Source organism: Miniopterus natalensis, chromosome 5, assembly GCF_054644295.1.
Source record: "Miniopterus natalensis isolate mMinNat1 chromosome 5, mMinNat1.hap1, whole genome shotgun sequence".
NCBI lineage: Eukaryota > Metazoa > Chordata > Mammalia > Chiroptera > Miniopteridae > Miniopterus > Miniopterus natalensis.
Genome location: NC_142085.1, coordinates 72,640,283 through 72,665,781, shown reverse-complemented (window position 1 = coordinate 72,665,781; position 25,499 = coordinate 72,640,283). Strand labels below are relative to the sequence as shown.

At 37.5% G+C, this 25,499-nt stretch overlaps 1 protein-coding gene across 1 annotated transcript in view; it reads left to right on the top strand.

Moving 5' to 3' along the window:
* Nucleotides 1-25,499, top strand: part of SGK1 (serum/glucocorticoid regulated kinase 1) — a 92,920-nt gene that overhangs the window by 44,076 nt on the left and 23,345 nt on the right. The window contains exon 3 of the mRNA XM_016204941.2: nucleotides 22,283-22,358. Within this exon, the coding sequence (XP_016060427.1) occupies nucleotides 22,283-22,358 (76 nt within the window). The remainder of the gene's footprint in view (nucleotides 1-22,282; nucleotides 22,359-25,499) is intronic.

The window sequence follows — 25,499 nt, the reverse complement described above, 5'->3', positions numbered from 1 at the left end:
CAAACTGCCAAATCCCCACCCAGCCCACCATGGATCCTGGGTTTGTTCTCTCAACTGGTTTCTATGATAAGTAAGGCAGTAAATGTCCCACTCAGCACTTCCAAGAGGGGAGATACTGACAAGGTAGCAGGCAATTATCATACACTGGCACATGCTACCACATGCTACCACAGGGGAAGGTGCAGACTACACAAAAGAGGGGCCCATATTTTGGGGTCAATGAAGCCTTCAGCAGAATAGGAAACTAAGAAGTGAAGGTTGAATCACTTAGTGAAGTAGGGAAAGGTGGGGAAGAGAAGCTCAGGCAGATGGGACAAATAATCAAAGGTCTCAGGACTAAAGTGACAGTAAATTCCAAGCAAGGAAACTGAAGCTGAACTGAGAAACAAGTGTTCAGATCATTAAGGCTTTTGACAAGGCATTTAAGTAATTCATATGCTATCCTCTGGAAACAAAGATGCATTGAAATGTTTCAGCCACAACAGTGCTATCATTAGGCATAAGGAATGGATAGGAGAGGGCCAAATTCCAGAAATTCTTCCATTGGAGATTTATGGTTTTGGATTAAGGTTTATGGCTTGAGATTTAATGCAATAAGCTTAATTCTTGTTTTGCAAAGAGAAACAAGGATTCTAGATTTGGGCAAGGATAACATTAACTGAAGAGCTCTCATTACTGAGATGGAGGAAAAAAGAGAAGTTGGAAACCATGAACAAACTTTGTCATTTGCCAAGTTTACCATTGTTTAGTGACTGAAGAGAAAAAGGTAAAATTAGGATGTGGAAGAATTGTTTAGCTTTAAAGAGGCAGTAGTTGGGAAGGAGAGGGAACAAGGAGAAGAGGGAAGAAACACTTTGGGTGGGATACAAAAGTGATTACGGCTATAAATCTCTTGGAGAGCCAGTGCCTACCTGAGTCAGTCAGAGAGTTCTCTCTGTTAGGATTGAGTATATTTACATAGCTGTAAAATGTGGAGGAGAGCAGATGTTTCTTAAATGCTTCTACATGGATGCCATGAGTCTTTGTGTGGGAGATGACATTATTCACCCTGTATCAATGTTCAGTGTGTTTCCTAGCATTAAAGACTGAATTTGTACTGCTCTGTTTATACTCTCTTGACCGATCTCATGAAAGACTAACAGAACAAATTTTCAATAGACTTGGAGGGTTAATCTAACTGACCTTCCCTGAACTTGAACAAGAAGCCTTGGCATTTTAGCACAATGTTCTAATCCACCACGCTAGTCAGACTCATGGCTTGTGATACAAATGAAAAAAAGAAATAACAGAATTTGAAGAAGTGTTTTCCTTGAGTGATTTTTAGCCACCAGAGAATGCAAAAGTTCCAATTTTCTTCATAATTGAAATCATAACAGCTGCGAGAACGCAACTGTTTATCAAGACACAAGCAGAAGTCGTAGGCTGTATTTCATGGATTAAGTCTAAAAGCTGTATGTACTCTCATGAGGTCTCAGAGTGGATTGGTGGTAATGCTTATTGTGGATGATAATATTTATTTAGCCGAGTCAGAACCACCAAGTACAAAAGATGTTTAAAGCAAAAATGGCATAGGCTATTTTGCAAATGCACAGGCTGAAATTATCTATCATTTCGGTGAATGATATAAATTGTATGACACAGAGTTGGCTCTGTCTTTCATTTTCATGGTAAAGACAGCTTCGAAATCAGTGAAATGTCTCATGGGTCTCAGGCATGGCGCATCAATCTGGCACCTGCTTTCCCAATCAGTCAGGTTACATTCACATCCAGACACAAATAACTGTATTATTAACCTTAGCCACCACAATTATTGAAAGGGTGTGCAAATTTAAGCTAATAGGGTTCATTTCCTCCTCATGGCATATACATGCACTTAATTCATAAAAACAGTGTGATTTCTTTCTGTTGAGTGTCTCAGAAGTGAATGACATTTGGGGTTTTATGTTTGTGGCTCTGTGTGGGCCATCTATAGGTAAATTTTACAAAAGGCCACAGATGTGACTTTGAACCGAGACCACGTGACTAGCAGCAGCGTGGTACCCTAACCTCACTCTGGGGAAATCCAAGCTTCACAGTTAACACAGAGGATGTTTCATCAAAAGAGGGGTTTTCCCACGTGCTCTGGAACACATTACTTACTTCCCCTTCCTCAACTCTACAGTACAAAAATATCTCAAAACAGTTAATAATTTATCCTGTCATGGGTAACTAACTGTATGGGGGGGGCAGGGAGGGAGTTCAAGCACTGGGGTATGGAGGGGCGGTAAGAACAAGACCCCCAGAACACTCTGGTCAGCCCATCTTGTCTCTGAGAGTGCTACTTGATAAAACCCGATAGTGAAAAAAATTATCACTGGCCCACATATGTATCAAGCATGGTTTTGGTGTCAGATCTCAGTTCAGAGCCCAGCTCTGACACTTACCATCTGTATCCTTTAGTTTCCCCATCTATAAAATGGGCAATAATACAAATTGAAAGGGTTGCTGGGAGGTTTAAACGAGAGGGTGTGTGACCATTTACTTCATTTGTCTCTGCTTCCATCCCTCCCAAACCTCACCCCAGTTTCCTAAGCCTACAAGAAATCAGAGGGCTATACAATGAAAATTATATGCTGATTCTGAACTATGTGTAGGCAACCTACTGCTTCTTTTTATCTTGTAATGTGAGTCCATCAGATACAACACATTAATCATAAGCCTATGTCTTGCCTCTTCTTGTTCAGCAAAAAGGAAATTAAAAGAGGAAATAGAGATTGCAAAGCAAGTACATGAAGTGCGCTTGTGTCAGTGTAACCTGTAAAACAAGTGAACTTTTTGCTAGGCAAGGTATTTGTCAGCTTGTTCCTAGTCTCAGTTATTATGTCTCCTTTCTGAATCTCCTGGGCTAACCCAGTTTGAAAATTGGAGGAAAAGTCTTCAAGTTTACCTTTCTCTAGGGCGAAATTTTTAAGATTCCCAACCCTAATTCTAAAGGTTAGATCTTTTCTGAATACCTATTATTGACAAAACTACACAGATTATTTACCCAACCCTCACTGAAATGTTCTTACAAAAAAAGAATTCCATTGGCATTTTGTTCCATTGAACTGCAGCCCCCACGCCCTTACACGCACCCCTTCCCCAGCCCTCTGGAAGGACAGACTCTATAAAATCTCAGGACAAGGCATCTCAGATCTCCTATCTTTAATTCTGGGAGATAATTGCTGCCTGGAAGACTAAACTACAAGGGCCTAAAACATAAATTAAACCACAACTCCTAGAATTTTTATTGTTGTTTAGAGTTTTCTCAAAATCAATTTTATTATTTTCAACTTTAAGCTCATCAAGACTTAATTTTCCTTCACCTATAAAGATAAAGATGCGATAGAGTTTTAAAAACATAAATAACAATTATTTGTGTATTAATGAGCAGTATCTTGAGCTTTCTAAGCCAGATAATACAATTCCTTTGTCCAGAGTTAATGAAAATATAGATTAGAAAATCACTAGCAATTGAATTTCTTAGAGGATTTTACTTTAAAACTATAAATTACAATGAAAATAACAAGGCTATAACTTGATATATAATAAATTATCCCAGTTATACTTTTAGAATTTACTTTTAGTATGCTTTCATTCAGACAAGTTAGAAATAAAACTTAATCACTAGTACATTGAAGATGGAATCTATTCTTTAGTATTCACATGCTAATCCATGATTCTATATTTCTTATACCAGAAGGCAAAAGCTAAATAGGGAAACCTATCAATGACAACACTTTAAGTATTTTATTTGGAAGACATAAGAATCTTTTTAAGGTTTTTAAATCACTAGTTCAAATACCTATTCAGACTGTCAATGTATAATATAGTCTCCACTTGAGAACAGATTAATATTTGTAGATTTTAAAAAATTCTAGCCCGCCCAGGCATGGCTCAGGGGTTGAGCATTGACCTAGGATCCAGGCGATCGGGGTTCAATTCCCGGTCAGGACACATGCCCGGGTTGTGGGCTCGACCAACGACTCTCATCATCGATGTTTCTCTCTCTCTCTCTCCCTCGCCTTTCCTCTCTCTGAAATCAATAAAGATATATTTTTTAAAAAATCTAAATGTTTGAAAGGTTATAAAGCAACATTGGGTAAATTTCACATGTTCAAAATAGCTTCCCCATTGGCCCAGACCACCTATCTTCCTCACTCTTCCTTATTTCAAAGTTCTGTTTCCACACTGATAGGAATGGACAGACATCTGGATCAACAGTGCATCCCACTGCCACCGCATCCTCAAACTGCCCTTCACCTTCGACTCTAATTCCTGAGGAGCTGCCCCCCAACCACTTCAGCTCTTTCATCCCCCTCCTGATTTTAATCCACTCATCTCTGGTCAACTCTTCTCCCTCAGCAACACCATTAATTCCCTTGCTTCCCCTTTATGCAACATCCTCTGGGACTTTTGTCAGGAAACTCCATTAAATTATCAAATTTTTCCCCAGAACCCTCTCTCTGCCCTCTCACCTTGTCATGCAAGATTGTAACATGTGCCATATATTAATGGAGTGTGTTGGACAAGTGTGTTTTGAAAATGCCAGGTTAGACTTCTGAGAGCCTTCATTTGGGCAATGTGCTCTGTGAATCCCCAAGAAGACAGGGCCTGAGCATTCCCCAGATACAATGGACCAAAAAGCTCTTTTCAAGGGACATCTTTGGGAAACTGTTGCCTTAGTTGATATTTGGCTTTCTACTACTGATGACATCTTCTCCTGCACCCTCAAGCAGAAATGTCGGGAGGCCAAGAGCTTGGCAGGTACTCTCTAACTTGGCCTTTGGAATATCACCTTGACTCAACCACAGCCTTTATTGTCATTGCTAAGCTCCAACCAAGACACTTCTTCCTATCTTTTAATCACATTGGTGATTCAATAATTTTCCTCTCTACTCTTTCACAAGAAATCATTCTGGGAAAATTCAATATTTACACTCATGATTCAGCTAATAACAAAAACAGTAGTAGTAATGATAACTAATACATCATTTTGAATGTCTACTGTGGACCAGTATGTATCTTTAACACTTGACTTGCATTATCTCATGTAATCTCCACAACCACTGTAAGAAAGAGATATCATTACTTCTAATTTGCTGATAAAGAAAATACATTATTTAGCAAGTCCAAGAATATGCAGGATATTAAGAACCAAGACCCAGAACCACATTTAAATGATCCAAAATATCTTTCCCTGTTTGATAGTTATTTGAACTCATTAGCTCCACTGTATCTCCCTTGCTTCACTTTTTCATCAACTTACAGGCACAGCCATTTGTTGGGTCTTATAATTATTCTAAACTGCTCTTTCTCCAAGATTTTAAACTTTGCAGTTTGTTCTTGAGCAGGGCTTCCTGCCCTTTGATCACACTCAATGTCACTGCCTTCTCCTCCATCACGCCCTCCAGTCATTTTCCTTGCCCTGCTGCTTCATCATGGAAGACACCACTGTTATCTGCTGAAGCTGTAAGCCCTCTCCATTTACTGGAGATTCCTGCAGTGTGTTTAATGTGGGGTGGATCCCACAAGCTGTGCATAGTTTGCAGGTAGCTTATAGCAAAGATGACCCCTGCCAGCAAGATTATAAAATTTATAATCATTTGAGAGGTCAGTTCTGAGTGCAGCCTTTCTCCCCAATGATCTGATGCCATCTAGCAACATGCTCTCCCAGAACCAGCTTCAAATTCCTTGCTCCTCAGTAGTCCTTCTTCTTGGTGCCCAGTACATATTCTGTAAAGCCCCAAACTCATGGGATATTAGGACTAGAAGGCGCCACAAAATGTATGTAGCCTAACCCCTTCACTTTACAAATAAAAAACTGCAGCCTGGAGGAGCCCATAAACTGAGATTATCAACAGAAATTGCTAGAAGATTAGATAAAAGTAATAGAATTTGTGTATGCCCTTTCAAAAAGGAATTCATTTCAAGAATATATTCCTGGCTAATTCTCTTCCAGGTTATAGATTCAAGTCTGTTAGTGAACACTCTGTACACATGAATTTCTCTTGATCACTTGCTAGTTGAGAAACATGTGTTATCAGAGGGAAGTAGGGCCGACTGCTTTTCAGAGCAGCACAATGAGGTTCTTTCTGTTGGGTGGGACACTTTGTCCAGATTTCCTTTGTACCAGATGGCTGTCCCCCAAAGGCCCTAAAGCTCCTGGGATCATCAGGATTCCAGATGTGTGTGCTACTGTCGATCTGGAGTAATGTGACTGCAGATCTGTGAGACGGTACTCAGATATGTTGTTTGGCTTGCTTTTAATATATTTGATAATTTTCCATTTTAATTTCTGATCTGCAAAATTGGCATTATGCAATATTTAAAGATATTTAGAGATTAAGTAGTTAAAAACCTTTCTGTATGAATTGTGTGTTCTAGAAATGTATTGGTGAACATCTGAGACAGTCTAATTCCCAGGTCCCAGAGTTCCAAGGCGTCTCCTTTCTTAATACATTGAACTTGTTCTGAATCCAATTATACTCTTTCCATTTTGCAAAATAACTCATTTTGTGTGTTCATCAGTAGGATGTGCTTTGATTTTAGAAAAAAATGTTTTTACTTTAATGTGCTCCAGATTGGAGACCCTTATTAAGGCCTGTCTGCCTTATTTCCCAGTTGTACTAATTAAAAGTACTAATTATTTCCATGCTAGTATCCCAGGACCATCTTTTGATGCATGAAAGTTTTGATGGAATGTAAAAAAAAAAAAAGACTGACTTTGGGAATCAAGTGAAAAAATTAATACTCTTTAGTCCTAATTTTTTTTTTTTTAAGTTTTTAGGTCAGTGCTTTCAACCCTGCTTCTTTGGTTTCAGGTCTGTTCTGGATTTTTGCCATGTGAGAAGGAGTTAGTTGCCAGAATCCCCTTTCTTTATACAGCAGTTAGTGTAATTAATGCTGGAAAGGGTCTTACCTCACTCCTGATGCTAATAGGCCTCTCAGAAGCCGGGGTAGTTTGTTTGTTTGTTTTAATCTAATTTTTGTCATTTATGAAGAAGTTAAACCAGATTTTCAAGATCTTTCCTACATCTAAAGTCAATGGTTCTCTAAGACCTAAGGTCAGTCACTTTGCTAATTCATAAATCAACCCATTTCTTACCCTCATGAGAAATAATCCAGGTGTGCTCAGGCAGGAAGTCAGTTATTTACTTTTCTATGCAAAAAGTGGAAGAATGGAAGAAAGATTCTCCTTCCAGCTGGAAAGCAGTCCTTTCCCAGAGATATACATAATCACTTTTTAAAAATTTCTGGACTCCAGAACAATTATATTCTAAAAAAAGTTATTAAGCCACATAAACTGAGGGAGCCATCATAATAGGAGTGAGATTTTTATTCCCACTTTTACCGGTATAAAATTTTGTAAATTATATGAGTTATTTACAGTATATTATTCTCAATGGCAAGTTTATTCTCATTTAGAATCGCAAGCACATAACTTATTTACTCCCTTCAGTATACCTTTGCTTGAGGGAAGAATGTTTTGGTGGTCAGCTATTTCAGTGGAGTCAGACTATGCAATAGAACAGGAAAAAAAAAAGCTAGAAGAAAACAAAACTGGAAAAACACCTACCTAAAAAAGTATATAAAAATGAAATTGAGTTTATTTTATGAAAATAAGGCCAATGAAAATTTATTCCACCAGTGGAATGTATTCACTCTACAGTGAACTTGTTTATAAATAATATAATAACAGTGTTGGGATGCTTGCTGTGGGTGCTTTGTTGTTCAGCTGCAATGCTGGTGGGAAGTGTAGGGAAGCTGAAAATAGCAGTGGTGGCTTCTAACTGAATCCCACTAGCACTTGGGAGTTAATAGCCTCCTGATTTTTGAGAAGGGGAGAATTGGAACTCAAGTGGTAGTGAACCATTTTTTTCTGCAATTAATATAATTATCTAAAAAAAACTTTAACATTCAATGCCTAGGATAAGGCTATTTCAGATATTTGAGTTGCTGGCAAGCTACCCCCAACTAGTCATTTCTTAATGACTATTTAAAATCACTTATCTAGGGCTATTGATGGAAACAACAAACTCTAAGGATAAAGCATAGAAGCAATTATAGGAAGTGAAAGTACTCAATACTATGTAAAATGTGTTAGAACTGAGTCATATGTAATTTTTTAAAACTTCACTCTTAAATTCTAGTTCCTGGAATCCTTCCTTCATAACTGACTCACAATCTATTTTGGGACAGACCTGCCAGTACTACAACCCTTTCACTATACATTAAAATTCATACAGAAAAGTTGGAGACTAATGAGATAATCAGGTAAGACTGACTGAGGAGCCACACACACACGTGGCCCTCTGCTAACACTGAGCATACAGCCTCCAAGTCCAGGTTGACCTAAACTCTCCCTGTTTCAAAGTTGTTTCCTAAAGCTGTGTTTGGAAAAATGAGTTGATTAGAAGTATCTATTTGTAGTTTAACACTGGCTTTTGTTCTTTATTTAAAATATCTGTTTTTCCACTTCCTTCCTGTCAAACCTTGTCTAAACTTTTTTTATAATGAATTTTATTTTAGGTAATTTCTTTGTTGTCTTTTTTTCTAAAAAGGGTCTGGAGCTACAATTTCACCTTGATCATAATTGCTTTTCTTTTAGCAGTTCAGCTAATTTGGTTTCAGAGTTTACATTAAGATCCTGACCCTAAGACTTCCTCCAGGGACCTGAATCTAAGGCCTAGAAGGGATGTGAAAGTTTACATCGCTCATCCCTCACCTTTAAGCAGAGCCATCTAAAGAGGATGTCACACAAAGATAATTTTTTGTGGCTCTAGAGAAGGGTGCACAACCTCAACCTGCATCTCATTTTGACATTTAAATGCTACTACTCTGTCTAACCAAAGCTTTCATACTTGAAACTTGGCCTGTTTCCCTTGTTTTATGCTCAGTGCAGGTAGCCAACCATCTCCTTATAAAAAGCTCTCATACTCTCAAAAAATCTATTCAATAGCCATCTAGCTTACTAGTCAAGAAAATGAATAACAGTCCTGTGTCACTCTCCTCATTGGTCTTCTTTTCCAACACTTGAATCATTTTCCATCTTTGTGGTTGCTTTCTAAGTAATTTCCAAGTTCTCCAGTCAGCCTTTAAACATAGAATTCAGTGCACATTTCAGAATAATACTAAGTCAAGACTATCTAACAGCTCCTTCATAACATACTCTCATTCTACATCTATTTATTTTTACATTGGTCTTTTTAAGTGTCTTAGTATTAAAAAACATTTTTTTAAATCTAGATTTGGATTTTTTAATATAAACTATTAGTTTTGGATAAGGGTGTCTATACAGAGTTGACATTTTAATGCAACACTGATATGTACTAAGTTTTCTTCAGGAATCATTTATAGGAATTATAACTATAGCTAAAATAGTTTTATTGTTTCTCCATTTAATATTTTATCTAATATTTTCCCTCTATTTAATCTTGGATGAATTTTCCAGCAAGTTTCTGGCCAAAACAAAACAAAACACACACAAAAAAAAAAACCAAAGAAGAAGAATCAGAAACTAGCTGCATAATATTAATACAATAACTATGCCAATTTAGTTTGGCATCAGTGTGATTTAGGAATGTTTTGGGCCATTTCTGCATCCAGGTTTATTGTGTCCCTTTTTTTTTCTTTTTTTCTTTTTCTTTTTGGAAAGCAGGCTGAAAATAATTATAATATATGGAAGTATGCAACTTGTAGTTTATTAATTTCATTAATCTCTCTGAAGACTCAGGCCTTCAGAAAGGATGGCCCTGTCTGGCATTCCAGTATTAGTCTTGGGAAGTTCAACAAAGTGCTGCCCTGGCATGTGGATTTTTATTTACCTTGGGAGAGAACAAGATCCATGAGGAAACTAGGCAATGGAAATAATGATTGAGGCCCATAAGACGTAAAGGAAAATATTCACAGGGGAATTTTGACACTCCCTGTTCCCTTTTCCCAGTGACATAAAATGAACCTGCCATGGACTAGTACTAGAGAGCCTTATCCTAGCACAAGTCTGGAGAAACTTGAGAGCACCAAACTAGAAGGCTGAAGGTAGGGTACCCATGCATTCAAGTTCATCAATAATTCTATGCTGAAAGAGTATGAGACTGTAGCCTCAAAATGCCTATGGTTTATTTTTTTATAGTAACACTTTATATCAGAACCTTTTCCAATTAGGACATTCATCCCTCCACTCCATTTCTTAGATATGGACAAAGATGTTCTGTTTGCAAGACAGATAGATGATAGACAGATACAGAGAAATAGGTAGGTAGGTATGTAGATATAGATAGATGATAGATGATGATAGATAGATGATAGATGATAGATTAGATAGATAGATAGATAGATAGATAGATAGATAGATAGATATAGATAGATGATAGATAGATAGATGATAGATAGATATGCTAGATAATTTTTAAATTATAAAGATAATCTGAAAACATTAAAATTTTAAAAGTAGGAAACAAGAAAAGCATCCATATTATCACTACAGTGAAACAATAAACATCACTTTATGCATTGACTTGTCTGTTCTTCTATACACAATTGAAATACAATTTTTATTGTGATTTATTTTATTTAATATAATATAGGTAAAGTTCTCTACTATTAAAAATACTTAAGCACCCAGCTGGTGTGGCTCAGCGATTGAGCATCGACCTAGGATCCAGGAGATAAAGGTTTGATTCCTGGTCAGGGTACATGCCCGGGTTGAGAGCCAGATCCCTAGTAAGGTGTGTGCAGGAGGCAGCCGATCAATGATTTTCTCATCATTGATGTTTCTATCTCTCTCTCTCTCCCTCTTCCTTCCTCTCTCTGAAATCAATAAAGATATATTTAAAAAAAAAACAAAAAACACTTAAGGGACACCATGTGAATAGTGGCTGTGTCATTCTTTACCCAGTCATTTCCCCATTAAATGTTAGGTCACATCCAGTGTTTTGTCATTATGATTAATGTCAAGACAACTTTGTGCCTGTAGATTTATGAATTATTTATAGAGGATAAATTATCTAAAATAAGATAAATGGGATAAAAGTATTGAGCATCTTAAAGCTCTTGAAACATACTACAATTACTTTAGAAAATCCTTTAAAAATTAAAATACAGTGATCAATCTAAGAGAATACCAGTTTTACTAAACCCTCACCAGCACTGAATATTGCCATTTAAAAAATTAGTTTCATATATTATGATGAATATAATTTTCTTTTTAAGCATGAATATTCCAACCAAATGCCAACATTGTTAACCCTATTTTTTCACATGGGGAAAAAAAGTTAAATATGTATTATTTAAAATATACAGACAAAGCACTTTCCATTTAGACTTTCCATTTAGGTTTTCCACAAATAGCTTGGATTATTTGAGAAAGGCCTCAACAATCTCGGAGGCCGATTTTCCATAGCATCATCAGTTAGTCTATCTCTTCTGGAGGAGCTACATAAACTGTTGGGTTCTGAGCTGCTAATCTCCCAGCCTGACTCAGCAGCTATTTTGCAAGGTGAAGTCCTGTTAATTATCACAACAAACTCTTAAGCCCTGAACTAAATGATTCTTCAAGGCTGCCACAGCTGTGGAGGGGTGTTGTGAAGATAAGTAAAAACAACACAAAGCTTTCCTACCATTTTAGGTCACCCCCCCCCCCCCCCCCCCCCCCGCTTTTGGGTTCAATCATTTGTTTGCTGTAAACTTTTGACTGTTTTTCTGGGTTTTAACAAATTTGGTTCTGGCAGTTTGGGGGTTTGGGGGGTAGTATTGCACAACAAGCCTTATTGTGCAGCACTTGGGTAGAATTTCGTGAGAGGGGAAAGTCTCTAACAGCAGGAGACCTTCCGGAGACAAGTGGCACAGGGCTACCACCCAGAAGAGGGAAAGGGCAAGGGAACTCACAGGGAAGAGGAGAGCTGGGGACAGAGCTCATGTGATGTGTGGGTGATGTTAGCAGCAAGGTGGAAAGTTTCTGGGTCAGAGAGCTCTGAAGAGCAGCAGAAGTTTGGGGTCCTTTATAATCAAAGTTTGTCTTATCTGTGGTTAGCAGGTGTTGGGTGCAATTTCATGGGATATGCAAAGTAGGCAGGATCTATCTAAAAGGCTAAAAAATCTGCTTTGAGGCTACATTTAAAATAGTGACAGTGTAAAATTTGAGTCTGGTGCCAGTAGACTTTGAACTAATGGTCCTAACCTGCTCGAAGAAGTAAACGATGTATGAGCAATATACAGGAGCCATCTTTAAGCCATTTATATAGCAGAATCAGTTATACTCATAATGAATCACTTCTCTCCTGCTACTTTCAAGATTCTCTCTTTATCTTTGCCTCTCAACAGTTTGATTATAAAGTGTCTTGGTGGATCTGCTTGCTTTTTGAGGTTTCTTTCTGGGGACAGGTGCTTGTGAATGCCTAGTCTGCCATTTTGCTGATGTCACCTAATGGATAAGATTTTAAAGGTTAATTTGTCATTACTTCCCCTCCCCTAAAAAAGGGACAACAAGAGTGCCCAGAGGTGGTTCTGAGAATTCATTGAGAAATGATATAATAAATGTATCTGGCCCATTATAAACACTCCATAAAAATATTATTAGTAATTATTATGCTGAAATTCAGTGTGAATTTAAATGCTTGATATTTTAGGTCTAAGACAAACTTTAATATCAGATTGCAGTGATATTTACTTCCTTTTCAAAGACCACTAAAGGTAGCATCATTCATCCCTCAGTAGCAGTCTCTTACCTTAAAAAATCTAGAATGTTTTTTCAATCCTTGACCAAACTGTGAATCCACAATTATATCTCATAAACATTGTAGGATCTCTATAAGAAATGATAAAACACAAACTCAGTTTATGTTAGGATTTTCTAAAACCCACTGAAAAATAAACAGAAAAGAAAATATGGACGGAAAAAAAAAAAAGGTGAAATTGAAATCACATATGGAAAATGCTTGCAAAGGGAAGCAAGGTGCAGGATCATCTTGGAACACTCACAGACTCACTGTTTATTCTGCTTACTTCCCAGAAGTTAAGAGCTCAAGTGATCTGGCTGGGATCTGAACCTTCACCTCTTAAAGTTGAAATTCAGTACTTAGTAAAGCTATCCACTCCTCCACATGTTATATAGATGTCTTTTATTCCCTGGACATTCGCCCACTTATTTCTCCATGGGTCTAATGACCTACCCACTGAATACCAAAGAGATGTTGGATAAGGAATCATTGTCAAGACATATGATTAACTTGGCTAAATGTTAAGACAATTTCCCAGTGATACCTTCCATCTCTGCCATTCAAAACTTTGTAAAAGATGTATTCATGGTGTTTTTGCTTATGCAAAAAATACATTTCATAATGGCCAGGTATTGTTTTCAACATGTGTTTCATATCAGATATAGGAAAGGTCAAATGAAATCTAAAAAAAAAATATGTTGGCCAGATCTGCTAGGAGTGAGTCTTCCAGCACATCTGGGAACCTCTGTCAAAAAATTAACTCAACATTCTGGACTCTTGGGATGGCAAGATTATTAACTGGTTTTGCAGAAGCATTCTGTGCAAGCCAAAGCATAAAAGAAATATTTTTAGACCTGTAGACTATTAAATACTATAGAGTTAGCCTACTGCATGAGACAAACAGCAGGCATTATAATGGAGATGTCTAGTTCCATTCACAGAAGAAAAAAGAATCTATGCATTTGTTGGCAACTGCACTTGGCTAAAGTGTTGTTGGAAGATTGAGTATCAGACATTTTTATTAAAAGAAAACTGAACATCAGGAATTATAGCATAGAACAAATTATAACCACATTGGCCTTGAATCTTACATAGCTTCTGTGTAAGGAAGCTGTGGAACGTCTCTCCTAGAACCTCATGTAAAATCCAGATTCAAATTTCCTTTTTTTTTCTTTTTCCTCCTCTTGTCTAATACCCTTTTGGAGGTAAGCTCAAGGTTAAAAATCCTAAGGAATATATTGTCCTGTGCAATGAGAGATATTGGAACATTTCTCTTTTCCCCATAAAGCCAAGGAATAGATGTTTGTTGGTTGTCTAACTTAGGTCTGGGAATCATTTCTTCTGTTACCCTTATATGGTACAACGACCCTAAAAGAGCTATATTTAGTTTTTTTCCCTGTACCCAGTGGATAAATACCACTTAATCCATATTCCTTCTGTTTGGCAGAAGTTGGTTTAAGCAAGAGATCCCTGGGGGCCTTAAGAATATACTGATACCTCAGGCCCCTCTTCCTTCTCTGGCCCTGGTATTTCAGTTCCTCATTTTACTGTGTGGCCATGATTGAGAGCCACTGGAAAGCAATGCATCCAAGGTCTAGACATGGACTAGTTGTGTATAAATCCAAATGATTTATTGAACTGAGCCTGAATCTAAGCAAACAGTTTCAAAGGTTATTTTTTTCCAGCCACATATTGGGTTATAGTCATAGACAATAATCTGAAAGATGAAATCAGCTGTTCATTAATAGCTTTTCTACTGAATATATTTTGTAGCAGAGTATGGCCTAAACAATTTTCTACATCTTTACAGAAAAAAAAAAAAGAAAGAAAGAAAAGGGATTGAATGGCAATGTAAGGAGTTTAACTGCAAGCCAGGTCCAGCTTCACAGCTAAACTGGGCAGTAGCTTCTTTCACTTTCAATCTTTTATGGAGGTATCAACTACCCTGAGTTAACCCTATTCTAAATCACTTCAGCACCCTAACACCAAAAATACAGGAGGGTTAAAACACTAGAAGAAAGGAAGTTTGTGTCACACCACAACATTTTGGAATATGACTATCCCCCTTTATTCTAATAGCTTAAATTAAGTGGGATTTATACTCTTTATTTTTAATTGCTTAGGAGTTAATAATGCAATCATTCAGCAAATTTTTATTGAATACCTACTATGTGCTAAGCACCCCTTTAGGATTCATGAAATTTACAAGAGACCATAAAAAAATGAGTAAGATAATTATATGGGAGGAGGTGTTAAGTGCCATGGAGATACATAAAGCAGAAAGGGATAAAGACTTCCCATTTTAAATAGAATATCAGGAAAGCCTCCACAGGGAAGGTGACATTTGAGCAGATACCTGAAGGAAATGAGAGTTATGCAACTATCTGAGCAAAGAAAGTTCCAACCGGAGTGCTCAGTAAGCACTATGCTTGGAAAGAAGTCTTTTTACTTTTGTCAATATTATTTGCATATAGATAATTCAATTAACAGAGCAAACTTTTTGTATCAAAATATTCTCTTCCAGCCTCCATTCTAAGTCATTATACTCCTATTAACATGTTTGATTGTATGACCATAGATAATAAATAACTCTTATCAATTACTGACCCCTGAGGGAGCTAACCTAACCCTAATTCTAATTTTGCCGATTTTTCAACAAAGAGACTAAGGCTAATAAAAGACTACTATGTGACTTGCCCAGGGCCGCATGCAAGTGTAGGGCTGCCATATTTTATTCCAGGTCTGTCTGACTCCAAAGCCACGCTCTAAAGAACTGTCTAATTGTTTCCATCAACTTTGCTCTAAAATAAATGTAAGAAGGCATCTCTTAACCACAGTGGATGTGTTATAAACAACATAAATAATTTCTGGCTATCTGTGTGAGCTCCTGTAAGTCATTTCACCTCTTTCAGAATTTGTTTTCTCATTTATTAAACAAGGAGGCTGAACTAAGTCATCTGTTAAATTCATTCTACCCACAAAATACTATGATTCTGTGAAATATATATGAGTTCTGCCAAAGCAATGATATAGTCAATAAACATGTATTGATTACCTTTCCTGAGCCAAGCACAATCTAAAACTACCATATCATAAAATAATTTTTAAGAATTTAATTATGTCCTTTGATATATAAAATTTTCACCTGTCTCCCAGACAAACCAACTCTGTGTGCCTAATTCGCTTTGTGTTTTAACTTTCAAATGCAGATGTGTAATCATTAATTCTGGTGATATTAGTGAAAAAATATGTAGAAGATGGACTCCCTTAACAGCATCTAAAATGACCATATATCACATCACGGCCTACGCATGTCACTCTATGTGTTCCTCCATAGCACTCATCTCAACTGGCAGCATTAGAAATAAGTTCTACAAGAGCAGGGACACATTCATCTGGTTCCCACCCATGCCTGTGGCTTCTAACACTGTGCTCACTATACAATAAGTTACCCACAAATATTTGTTGAATGAAATGTATAACTGAATCAATTTCAAAATTGAGGATGATTCCAAGTTTTAAGAAACCAATACTAGTTTTCAACTGGCATCTTGAATTATAACTGTCGAACTTAGACTCCAGCCCTCACTCAGTCACTAGCAAGCTACATTACCCTCTAGTCTTCAGCAGGGAGATGAGAGAAGATCTCTTTTCAGCTTCACAAATTGCTGTTTCTCTGGACTATACTGCAGAGGTAGAATATAGAAAATGTCTGATTTGATAAGGTTTAACCTGGATATCTTGACTTTATGTAGACCAGAGGTTGAAACTGAAACACTTGTTGGGCCAGACAGGAAACAGAAATAAGTGGAGTGGGTTGGGTGGCAAATTGCCTTAAGCAACTCATAGTCACAAGGGCCAAACTGAAAATGTCAAGAACCAACAAGAATGCAAGTGAAATAAAACCACAAAAGGAAGAACATTTGCCTAGTGGCTTCAGATCACAGTCTCTTCAGGGATCAGGGCCCCATATTAAATGGATGTAATTAATGGTAAGCAACTAAATGAGGGTAAATCATTAGCTCACAGGGACCAAAACATAAGACCTGTGATCTCTGATGAGATTCCTTCCCTAACCCACCAGGCTCCTGCTGTCCTTGTCCAGACTGTCATCTTGATGAGGGTGGAGGTTAGGGACACCAGATACACAGGCTGTGGGATGTTTGCTGTAGTGAAACAGTGTAGATGGAGTCTCATCTGCCATGTGTGAAGTGGACGATTGTAGCCCAGAGGTAGAGGCTGGAGAAACCAACTGCCCATGACTGAGCGAAGCCTCACCACTAAGCACCCAAGGCGATACGGTCGGGGTAGGCCAGAGATACAGCAAGTGCTCCCAGACGGACTGCGGGCCCAGAACATGAAAAGGGGCCCCCACGTGCCCGGCGGGCCTGCCGCGCTAGCTTAAGCGTGGGCCAGGGTAGTCCCTTTAGCTGCCGGAGACTGGACGGCTGTGACTGCATTTAACCATCCCCCTAGTCACCAAGTCCCAAAGCTCTGAAATTTTTGGACTCCTCCATCTTCTCTCACTTCCAGTCATTCATCAAACCTTAAATCATCCCAGCTGCCACTTGCACCATTCCTTTCTTTCTGTTTTCACAGTCCCCATCATGCTCTCTACAACTTTCCTCTGGTGGTCCAAGCAGCCTCCTAATCTCCTTGGTTTTGGCATTTTCTGACTGATCTTTCATACAAACTGAATTCCCTCGGAGTAAAGGCTACATTGACACTCAAAGCCTTCCACCATCTGGCTTCTAAATAGTTTCCAATCATTTCTCCCATGAGCCTCCTGTTCCCAGGAAATTACTCAACCAGCAGCTGCTTAAACGTGCCTTCTAAGCTTTGCTTCCACACCTTTGTTTGTCTTGTCCCTCCCACCTTGGCTAAGTCTTTGCTGCCTGCCCACCAAGCCAAATGCTGTCAGTGTTTTAAAAACCTGTGCAAGCCCTCCCTCCGCCTTGAAACCTTGCTCCAGGGCTTTGCCCACAGTATTAGTTCCTCCTTTCAACTGTGACAAAATTAAATAGCTGTGCTACATTCTTCATAGTAGGTTTAGAGATACTTAATATCAGGTTCCATATTGCTTTGTGGATGTCTGCGTCCTGCTCCCAAATCAGAATACAAGGTCCTAGAGATCAGCAGGTTTCCTTTGTGTCCTTGTAATAACCAGGGCAGCATTTCAGAAGTAAACAAATGGCCCATAAATACTTGTCGGAGCCATCCAAGAGAAACAATCGAGGAAGACTTTTCTTCCTCCCGAATACACAGAACTGAATTCAAATTGGTTTTTGCAGGATCACTTGACATCCTGTAATAGTGTCCAGGGGACATTTTCTAAAGCCTCACTAAAGCAGTTTGAGAAGCAAAGTTACATTTCCCCACATGCAAAGTGTTCTTGCTTGCTTTTGAATGTCAGGTAACCTGAGATGGGAGTGAACCAACTTCCTTGGCTAGTAAGAGACAAGCATTTTGAGAATTTGTTTGTATTTTAAGAAGGACTATTGACTTTAGCATACACTTCTAAAATGATTTATGGAAAGTCATCTACAAATTATTCTGAGTAACTCAAAAGTAAATCAGGAAGAAATTCATATGCTCTGACTTATTTTTCCTATATCAGCATTTAAATGTGAATATGAATCTGTATTTATTGATTTTGGACCAATGTTCTTTAAATTAGGATGAGAGGGAATGGAGAAAGATGACCATAACTGTTTCCTCTCTAGCCATCCTACCAATATTGCAACTTCCCATTAATTGGAGGCATTTTGTAGAATTAAGACTTTGGCTCATTTCTCACTCAGTGGAACTTGTAATGATTTATTCCCAGAGCTCATCCAAAATTTCTAGACATCTCATATCTCCCTAAGTGTGAGATTCTGGTATACCCTCCTCTAATATTAAAATCCTCCCCTCCTTATTCAAATGCCCATATCTTTCTAATTCCTAATGCTGTAATAACTTATGAAAGCACTGCTAGATTTCAGAACTGTAGAGATTAAGCAGTCAACAGTGACGTTCTAGAGATGACCCTCTTCTTCTCACCTTCACACTCCAACACTTTCAGCTCTATTGAGCAAGGAAATTTTATCTCCTTTCTCTCCAAGGATGCACTGGAAATAAGTCGAAAAACAATACCACTTCTATTAGAAAAATGACTTTTTATGATGTCTCCTCCCAAAAAACCTAAAAGGATTTAAATAAGTGAGGAGACGTTCCATTGACTTTGCAGAACTCACAATTTTAAAGGATCTCGTTTTTATTCATTAGTTTCAAATTGCTCTGTATGCAAAATAGTGCAAGTACTCATTTTGTTTTTCAGACAGCACATGTTGTCATTTATTAAATAAATAAACTTTAATGACCCTCATTAAACTTTAATAAATCTAATTATTGTTGAAGTTGTTCACTGTGTTAATGGCACGATGATTATGCAAAAAAATATATATCATCGGTTCAAAACACATTTCTAAGGAAATTACAGATGAAATGTCATGATGTCTGGAAGTTGCTTTAAAATGTTCCAGCCTATAAAAGGGGTAAATAGGTGGAATAAGACTGGAAAAATGTTGATAATTATTAAAACTGGGTGATAGCTACATAGAGGTGCATTATGTTGTATACTTTTGTGCATGCTTGAAATTTTTCGTAATGAAATGTTTAAACATTCCATAATGTTCCCTTGATCTTGTTATATTATTACCTCATCACCCCTCTTCAAACACACATCCAAGGTGTATATCCTACTATATATCCTTTCCTAGGGAAAGAAGGAAAGAACTAGAGCCCACTGTGGATTCAGCCAGGGGTCAAAGGTCAAACTCAAGGTGCTGGTCACTTCCTCAGCCACAGGGGTCTGTGAGGACTGAGCAGGGTTGACATCTGATAATAAATTTTCTCACTTATGGGAAACACCTAAAATCACAGGAATCAGTTTTAAGGAGTTGCTTATAAATTGTTGCAGTACACACAGTTATTAATGGGCTTATGTAAACTTGTGCTGAACATTCACTATGTATAATTTATAGATAATTTGCTTGGAGATCATGGAGAATTGCATGTTCTATTGAGCAATAGTAACAAAAAGAGCAACAACAAATTCTTAATGTCCTGGACCTAACAGGAGCAGCTTCAACCTGTAGAAAAGAATTTCAAACAAATAGTGATAAAGAATCATTCGTAAGGAAATGAGATTTGGAGGGATGGCATTTGTTTGATACAAACACCACAAAGACACAAGGTAATTAGAGCTCGATGCAGAAAAAATGCTCATACACAGCAATTTTTCCAAATGAGTCTATAGTTATAAATTCAATTAGGACTTTTTGGAATTGAAAGTATTAAAAAGTGGCTAAATAATAGAGAATTATTTATAGTTCTTGGAAAAATTTTAATTGCTCACTTCTGGAAATAATGCTTATAGTCTTCCCAAAAGTTGCCTCTCAAAACCAATTCCTTATTTTACTGGCTATTATCGGGCCCTTGCCTGGGAGCTCCCAGGGGATTAGCTCACATGCCAGAGAGGATGGCTTCTGGGGCAGAGTGGTCTCAGTAACAAGACTTAAAATCATTTCATAAGAAACAGTGGAAGAGACAGTAGAAGGGCCGATTAACCTGGTAATGGAAGGCTAAGGTGACACAGAAGAGCTACTTTCAAATATTTGAGATATTATTTTTATAAAACAAAGAGTAGGTCTGCTCTATGTCAAATCAGTGCAGGAAGATTCAGGGATCCAGATTTCAGTTAAACTTGCAAAGAGCTTTCTAACAATTTGGAGCAATGCTTTAGTGGAATACATAAATACTTTGAAGAAATTTATACTTAGGCTACTTAGTGAAGTTTGAGAGATATTTTGCAGACTGCTCGAAATGTCATCCAAAGAATGGTGCTAGTCCACACACTGTTTTTTCTTTTCTTTGAGATTTACGTTTCAATGATACTTTCACCACAGTTTTACTTCTAAAATTGTGTTTCCCATAAATTAAGAACATTTTACATTACCAGAAAATCCCACTAATTCCACACATATTTATGGGTGAAATATTTTATGGGCTCATTTAATAGTTTAGCAGACATCAATTTTTTTAAATTGTGGTGAGAACACTTACCTTGAAATCTATCCTCTTAACAAATTTGTGAATGTACAATACAGTGATGTCAGCTATAGGCACAATGCTGATCAGCAGATCTCTAGAAATTAATCATCTTGCAAAACTGAAACTTTATGCTTACTGAATAGCAACTCCTCATTTCCACCTCCCACAGCCCTGCTTGTCTGTGTTTGACTACCTTAGATACTTCTTATAACTAGTATCATGCAGCATCTGTCCTTCTGTGTCTGGCTTATTTCACTTAGCAAAGTGGCCTCAAGGTTGATCCATGTTGCTGTAGATGGTAGGGTTTCCTTTTTAAGGCAGACTAATATTTCATTGTATGTATTTACTACATTATCTTTATCCACTCATGTGTCTGTAGACTTTTAAGTTGTTTCTTCATTTTAGCTACCGTGAATAATGCTGCAGTGAACATGGGAGTTCAAATAACTCTTTGGTTTCCTGATTTCCACACATTCTTTGATACCAGTTCACAACAAGAGAGGGAGTTTGTGCCAGACTGTAAATCGATGCACTGCTTCCTTCATCAATAAGGCTTGTTATGGAAAAACAAGTCAATGGAACTAGACAATGTACTTAGTGACTTTTTCAATCCTTCGCAGTGGAAGGAATTTATCCATTAAATAGTAAATACTAGAGATTTCACAGGAGTCAAATTATCATACTATAAAGCATATTTAAATAGAATGTCCTTTTTAACAGTAAGATTTATATTTCTCTGATTGAGAATACATTTGAAAGTCACACATCACAATAGTGTAAAGTTCGAGAGGGAGGATCATTGCTGTTCCCTGGAACTTATTGTAAGAAATCTATTAGATAGATTTGCACTAGGCAGAAACTTTAGGTTGAATAAATAATACATTTTGCACATATGCATGTGCTACTATTTAAAAATATAGATTCTGTTATGATTATAAAGTAAGTATTCATTTTAAAGGGCTACTGATTTAAAATTAGTTCTTCCTTAATATGTATTTTTCCAAGCCTACGTACTAAAAGTACCATTTTTGTTAGGTAGAAGTCCAAAACACTTTTTTTATGTGATGAGTTTTCTTACACTAATAAGTTTGTTAATTATTCAGGGCCTCTGAATATTTCTGTAGTCTGAAGATTGCAAAAAGCAAAGGGTGAGGGTGCAAGTGGAGGCTGAATCCCACCCCCATGTGCTTACCCAGCCATGAGCCCAGGCAGCGAAACTGTGTCACGCCTAGGGTGACCAACCATCCCGGTTTGCCCAGGACTAAAAATCTATATCCTGGGTAACCCTTCAGACTTGCTCAAGCTTGGATGATTGGTCACCTAGTCAGGGCACAGATGAGCCATGCTTGCTAGTGGCATCCTTGGAACCCTGCCTGTAGAACTGTACTCCTGAAACAGTTGAAATCATTAAGCCATTTTTACATTACTTCTTTTCTCCTTATGTTTCCAAGGTGAAAGAGCCATGTACTCATGCCAACATCCTGACCAAGCCTGATCCAAGAACCTTCTGGACTAATGATGACTCAGGTATCTTTGGGGAAATGCGCTCCGGCCCTGTGGAGCACAGGCCGTGTTCTGCAGTAAAGCGCTGCACAAGACAAGGCTTAAGGGAAACTTTGCTTTTACTTGTTTATACTTAGTCCAACACTTGAACATACTTCACAGTCATTTTAATAATACAAGATCCTTTATAATATCTTCTCTTTCAGTAGCTAAAGCATATATTCCATCAGGTGCAGGATTTTGAAGTATATTCAAGTGTTGGGAGAGGGAGGGCAGAGAGGTGAGTCTGTTTCCTGGAGTGGGTGACAGAGGAACAGGGTAAGAAGGGCAAGGGTACTGGTCCTGATTTGTCTTCCAGTGGAAGGAGGGGATTAAAAATCCTAAAGTAAGTCACACTTCAGGATGCTTCGTAGAGGGCAGGTAGGACTTATTCTATCAATCTAGGTGTATAAATCTAACCAAGACCAGAGGAATGCCACTTTCTAAGGTCACGGAATATGCTTCAGGCTATATAATTACTCAGACAAAAGGTAGAGTATGTTTTGATAGGAAATAGAAGATATCTTTTCACTCTTTTTCACAAACATATTGAGCCATAAAACCTAAGCGCATCAAGTAAAGACACTGGAAATGAAAAGGTAGGTTAAGCAAAAGGAGCTAAAATAATTAAGAGAGTGCTACTAGTGCTTTCACCTTTTCTAATTAAATAGGGAAGCAGTGATGACACCTAATATTTGTATTAAGCCTTGTAGTTTTACAAAGTACATTCACAAAAGTCTACTTTAGTGTTTGTGGCAACCCCATGAAAGAGGAGGGGCAGCCTGCCTGCCTTTTCCCAGAGAGATGAGATCAGAAGCCGAAAGGGGCCAGCTGACTTCTTTTTCAAGCAAACACTGGGCCAAGGAGTGAGACTGAGAGCCTGCGTGCCCAGTTCTTTATTTCACTGCCTAGGGAGAAGACGCTCTCTTGTGAGAAGCAGAGTGGGCTAAATCTTTGCTTTAATCTTTTCTTCATAAAAGAGAGTCAGAGACCATGCCTATTAGCAGAAGCAAGAGGATTTTAGGAGGGGAGTGAAAGCTCTCTGAAGCCTTCTTTTCAAAGACCAGGCTTATGGTCTGAAGTTATCAATTTCATCTGTCAACGGAATTGTTCTGTCTTGTTTTATGTCTTTTGAAGGAAGACGAATAAACATGAAAGTGAATTGGCCTATTTAATGCCATCATTTTGGTCCATTAGTTGAACAACCACAAAATAAACAAGCTAAGGCTGCTAGTAAGAGCTACACCACATATATTGTGAAGAAGCTATGTAGAATAAAACATTACAATTAAAAAACAAATGATTCTCGAAGTTCCACAACAAGAATGAAATGGGAGGGGAATATGTACAGGACAGGTCCAGAAAATGATGCTCAGGCACTTTTCAGAAATAGTTACAAGAAGTGCTAATGCCTAACATGTAGAGAAATAGAAACAGAAATACTTCAGGTTTACTCATTTTAAAAACTTTTATTATTATTATTTTTTTGTGTCATCAATGGGGTTATAAAGATACAGTGTCCCTCCTGCAGCAGCTCACCTAATGAAGAGCCTCCTAGACTAGGGTCTATGCCTAGTGGCTCTTTTGGTGGGAGTAGGAGCTACTGGGGTCCAATCAATTACCAGGACAGGAGTATTAAAATCTCTACCTATGGTGGTAGAATTATCCTTTGTTTCTTTTAATTCAGTTAATTTTTTGCTGCATATATTTTGAAGCTCTGAGAGTAAGTACATATGTTTTAATAATTGGTACAAGTCTTAGTTTGAAGTCTACTTTTCCTGATATTAATGTAACCACGCCAGCCTTCTTAGGCCTATTTTGCACATGCTATATCTTTTCTTTGCATTTACTTTGAGCCTATCTGTGTCTTGTAGTTACAGTGCTTCTCTTACAGACCTCATATACCCAGGTTTTCCTTTAAGTCCTACCTGACAATCTGGTTTTTTATTTGGAATGTTTAGACCACTTACACTGAATGTGATGGTTGACCTCATTAGATAAAACAATACCATCTTGCTGTTTATTTTCCTCGTGTCCCTTCTTCTCTTTATTTGTCTGTTCTTCCTTTCCTGACTTCTCTATTATTTGAATATTTTTTAGAAATCACTATTATCTATTGACTTAGTGGTGGCTCTAGGGATTACAATAAGTAACTTTTAAGTTTTCAAAGACCATTGTAGAAATAAGAAAAGGTATAGGTCCATTTTCCTCACTCCCTCTCCCATCCTTTACATTATGGTTGTCAAAAATATTACTTCTACATATAAAATAAAGCCTATAATACAATGTATTTCAACAAAAACAAGAGAAAAAATATTTTCTATTTACTCTGATGTTTACCATTTGTGATGTTTTTCATTTCTTACTAAAGATCCAAGTTTCCCTCAAGGATAATTTTCTTTTAGTCTGGAAAAACATCTTTTAGCATTTCTTATAATGCACTGATTCCCTGGCAATGATATCTGTTAGTTCTCTCTTCTCTTCATGATATGCACTTGTGAATAAAAAAATCTTTATTTCATTCTTGAAAGATATGTTTTCTATGTGTGGAATTCTGAGTATTCTTTTTTTCTTTCATAACTTTAAAAATATTTGTCCATGGTCTTCTGATCCCTATAGTTTCTAAGAAATCAGTGATTGTTTAAATTATTGTTATTCTGAATGTAATGTGTGGCCACTCACTGGCTAGTCTAATTTTTTTAAATCTTTGGTTTTTATCAGTTTGACTATAATGTGTCTAGACTATGCTCTATGTTTTTCAAGATATAGACCCTTCAGGTTTAGGAAGTTAAACATTCTTCTAGTCATAACTGCTTTTCTGAGAATTTGAATCTGAGGGATGCAATTGTCTCTGCTGTGGCTTCTACGTGGCATTGTGCCCTTTCTCCTTCAGCGTATCAGCCCTCTAACTAAAACCTTTCCTAAATGCCTTCCATTTTGTTCAGTGTAAACACAAGCTAAAGCACCTCCACAGCCATCTTCCAGCAACATGCAAATTTATGAGCCTGTAAATAGATTCTTAAAAAGGGAATATTCTAGTCACTGTATGCATTTCATTATGGTAACCTTTTCAATTCCTGAAATAATTGTGATAAAATGATTCCATGATTTCCTATGGAAAATATA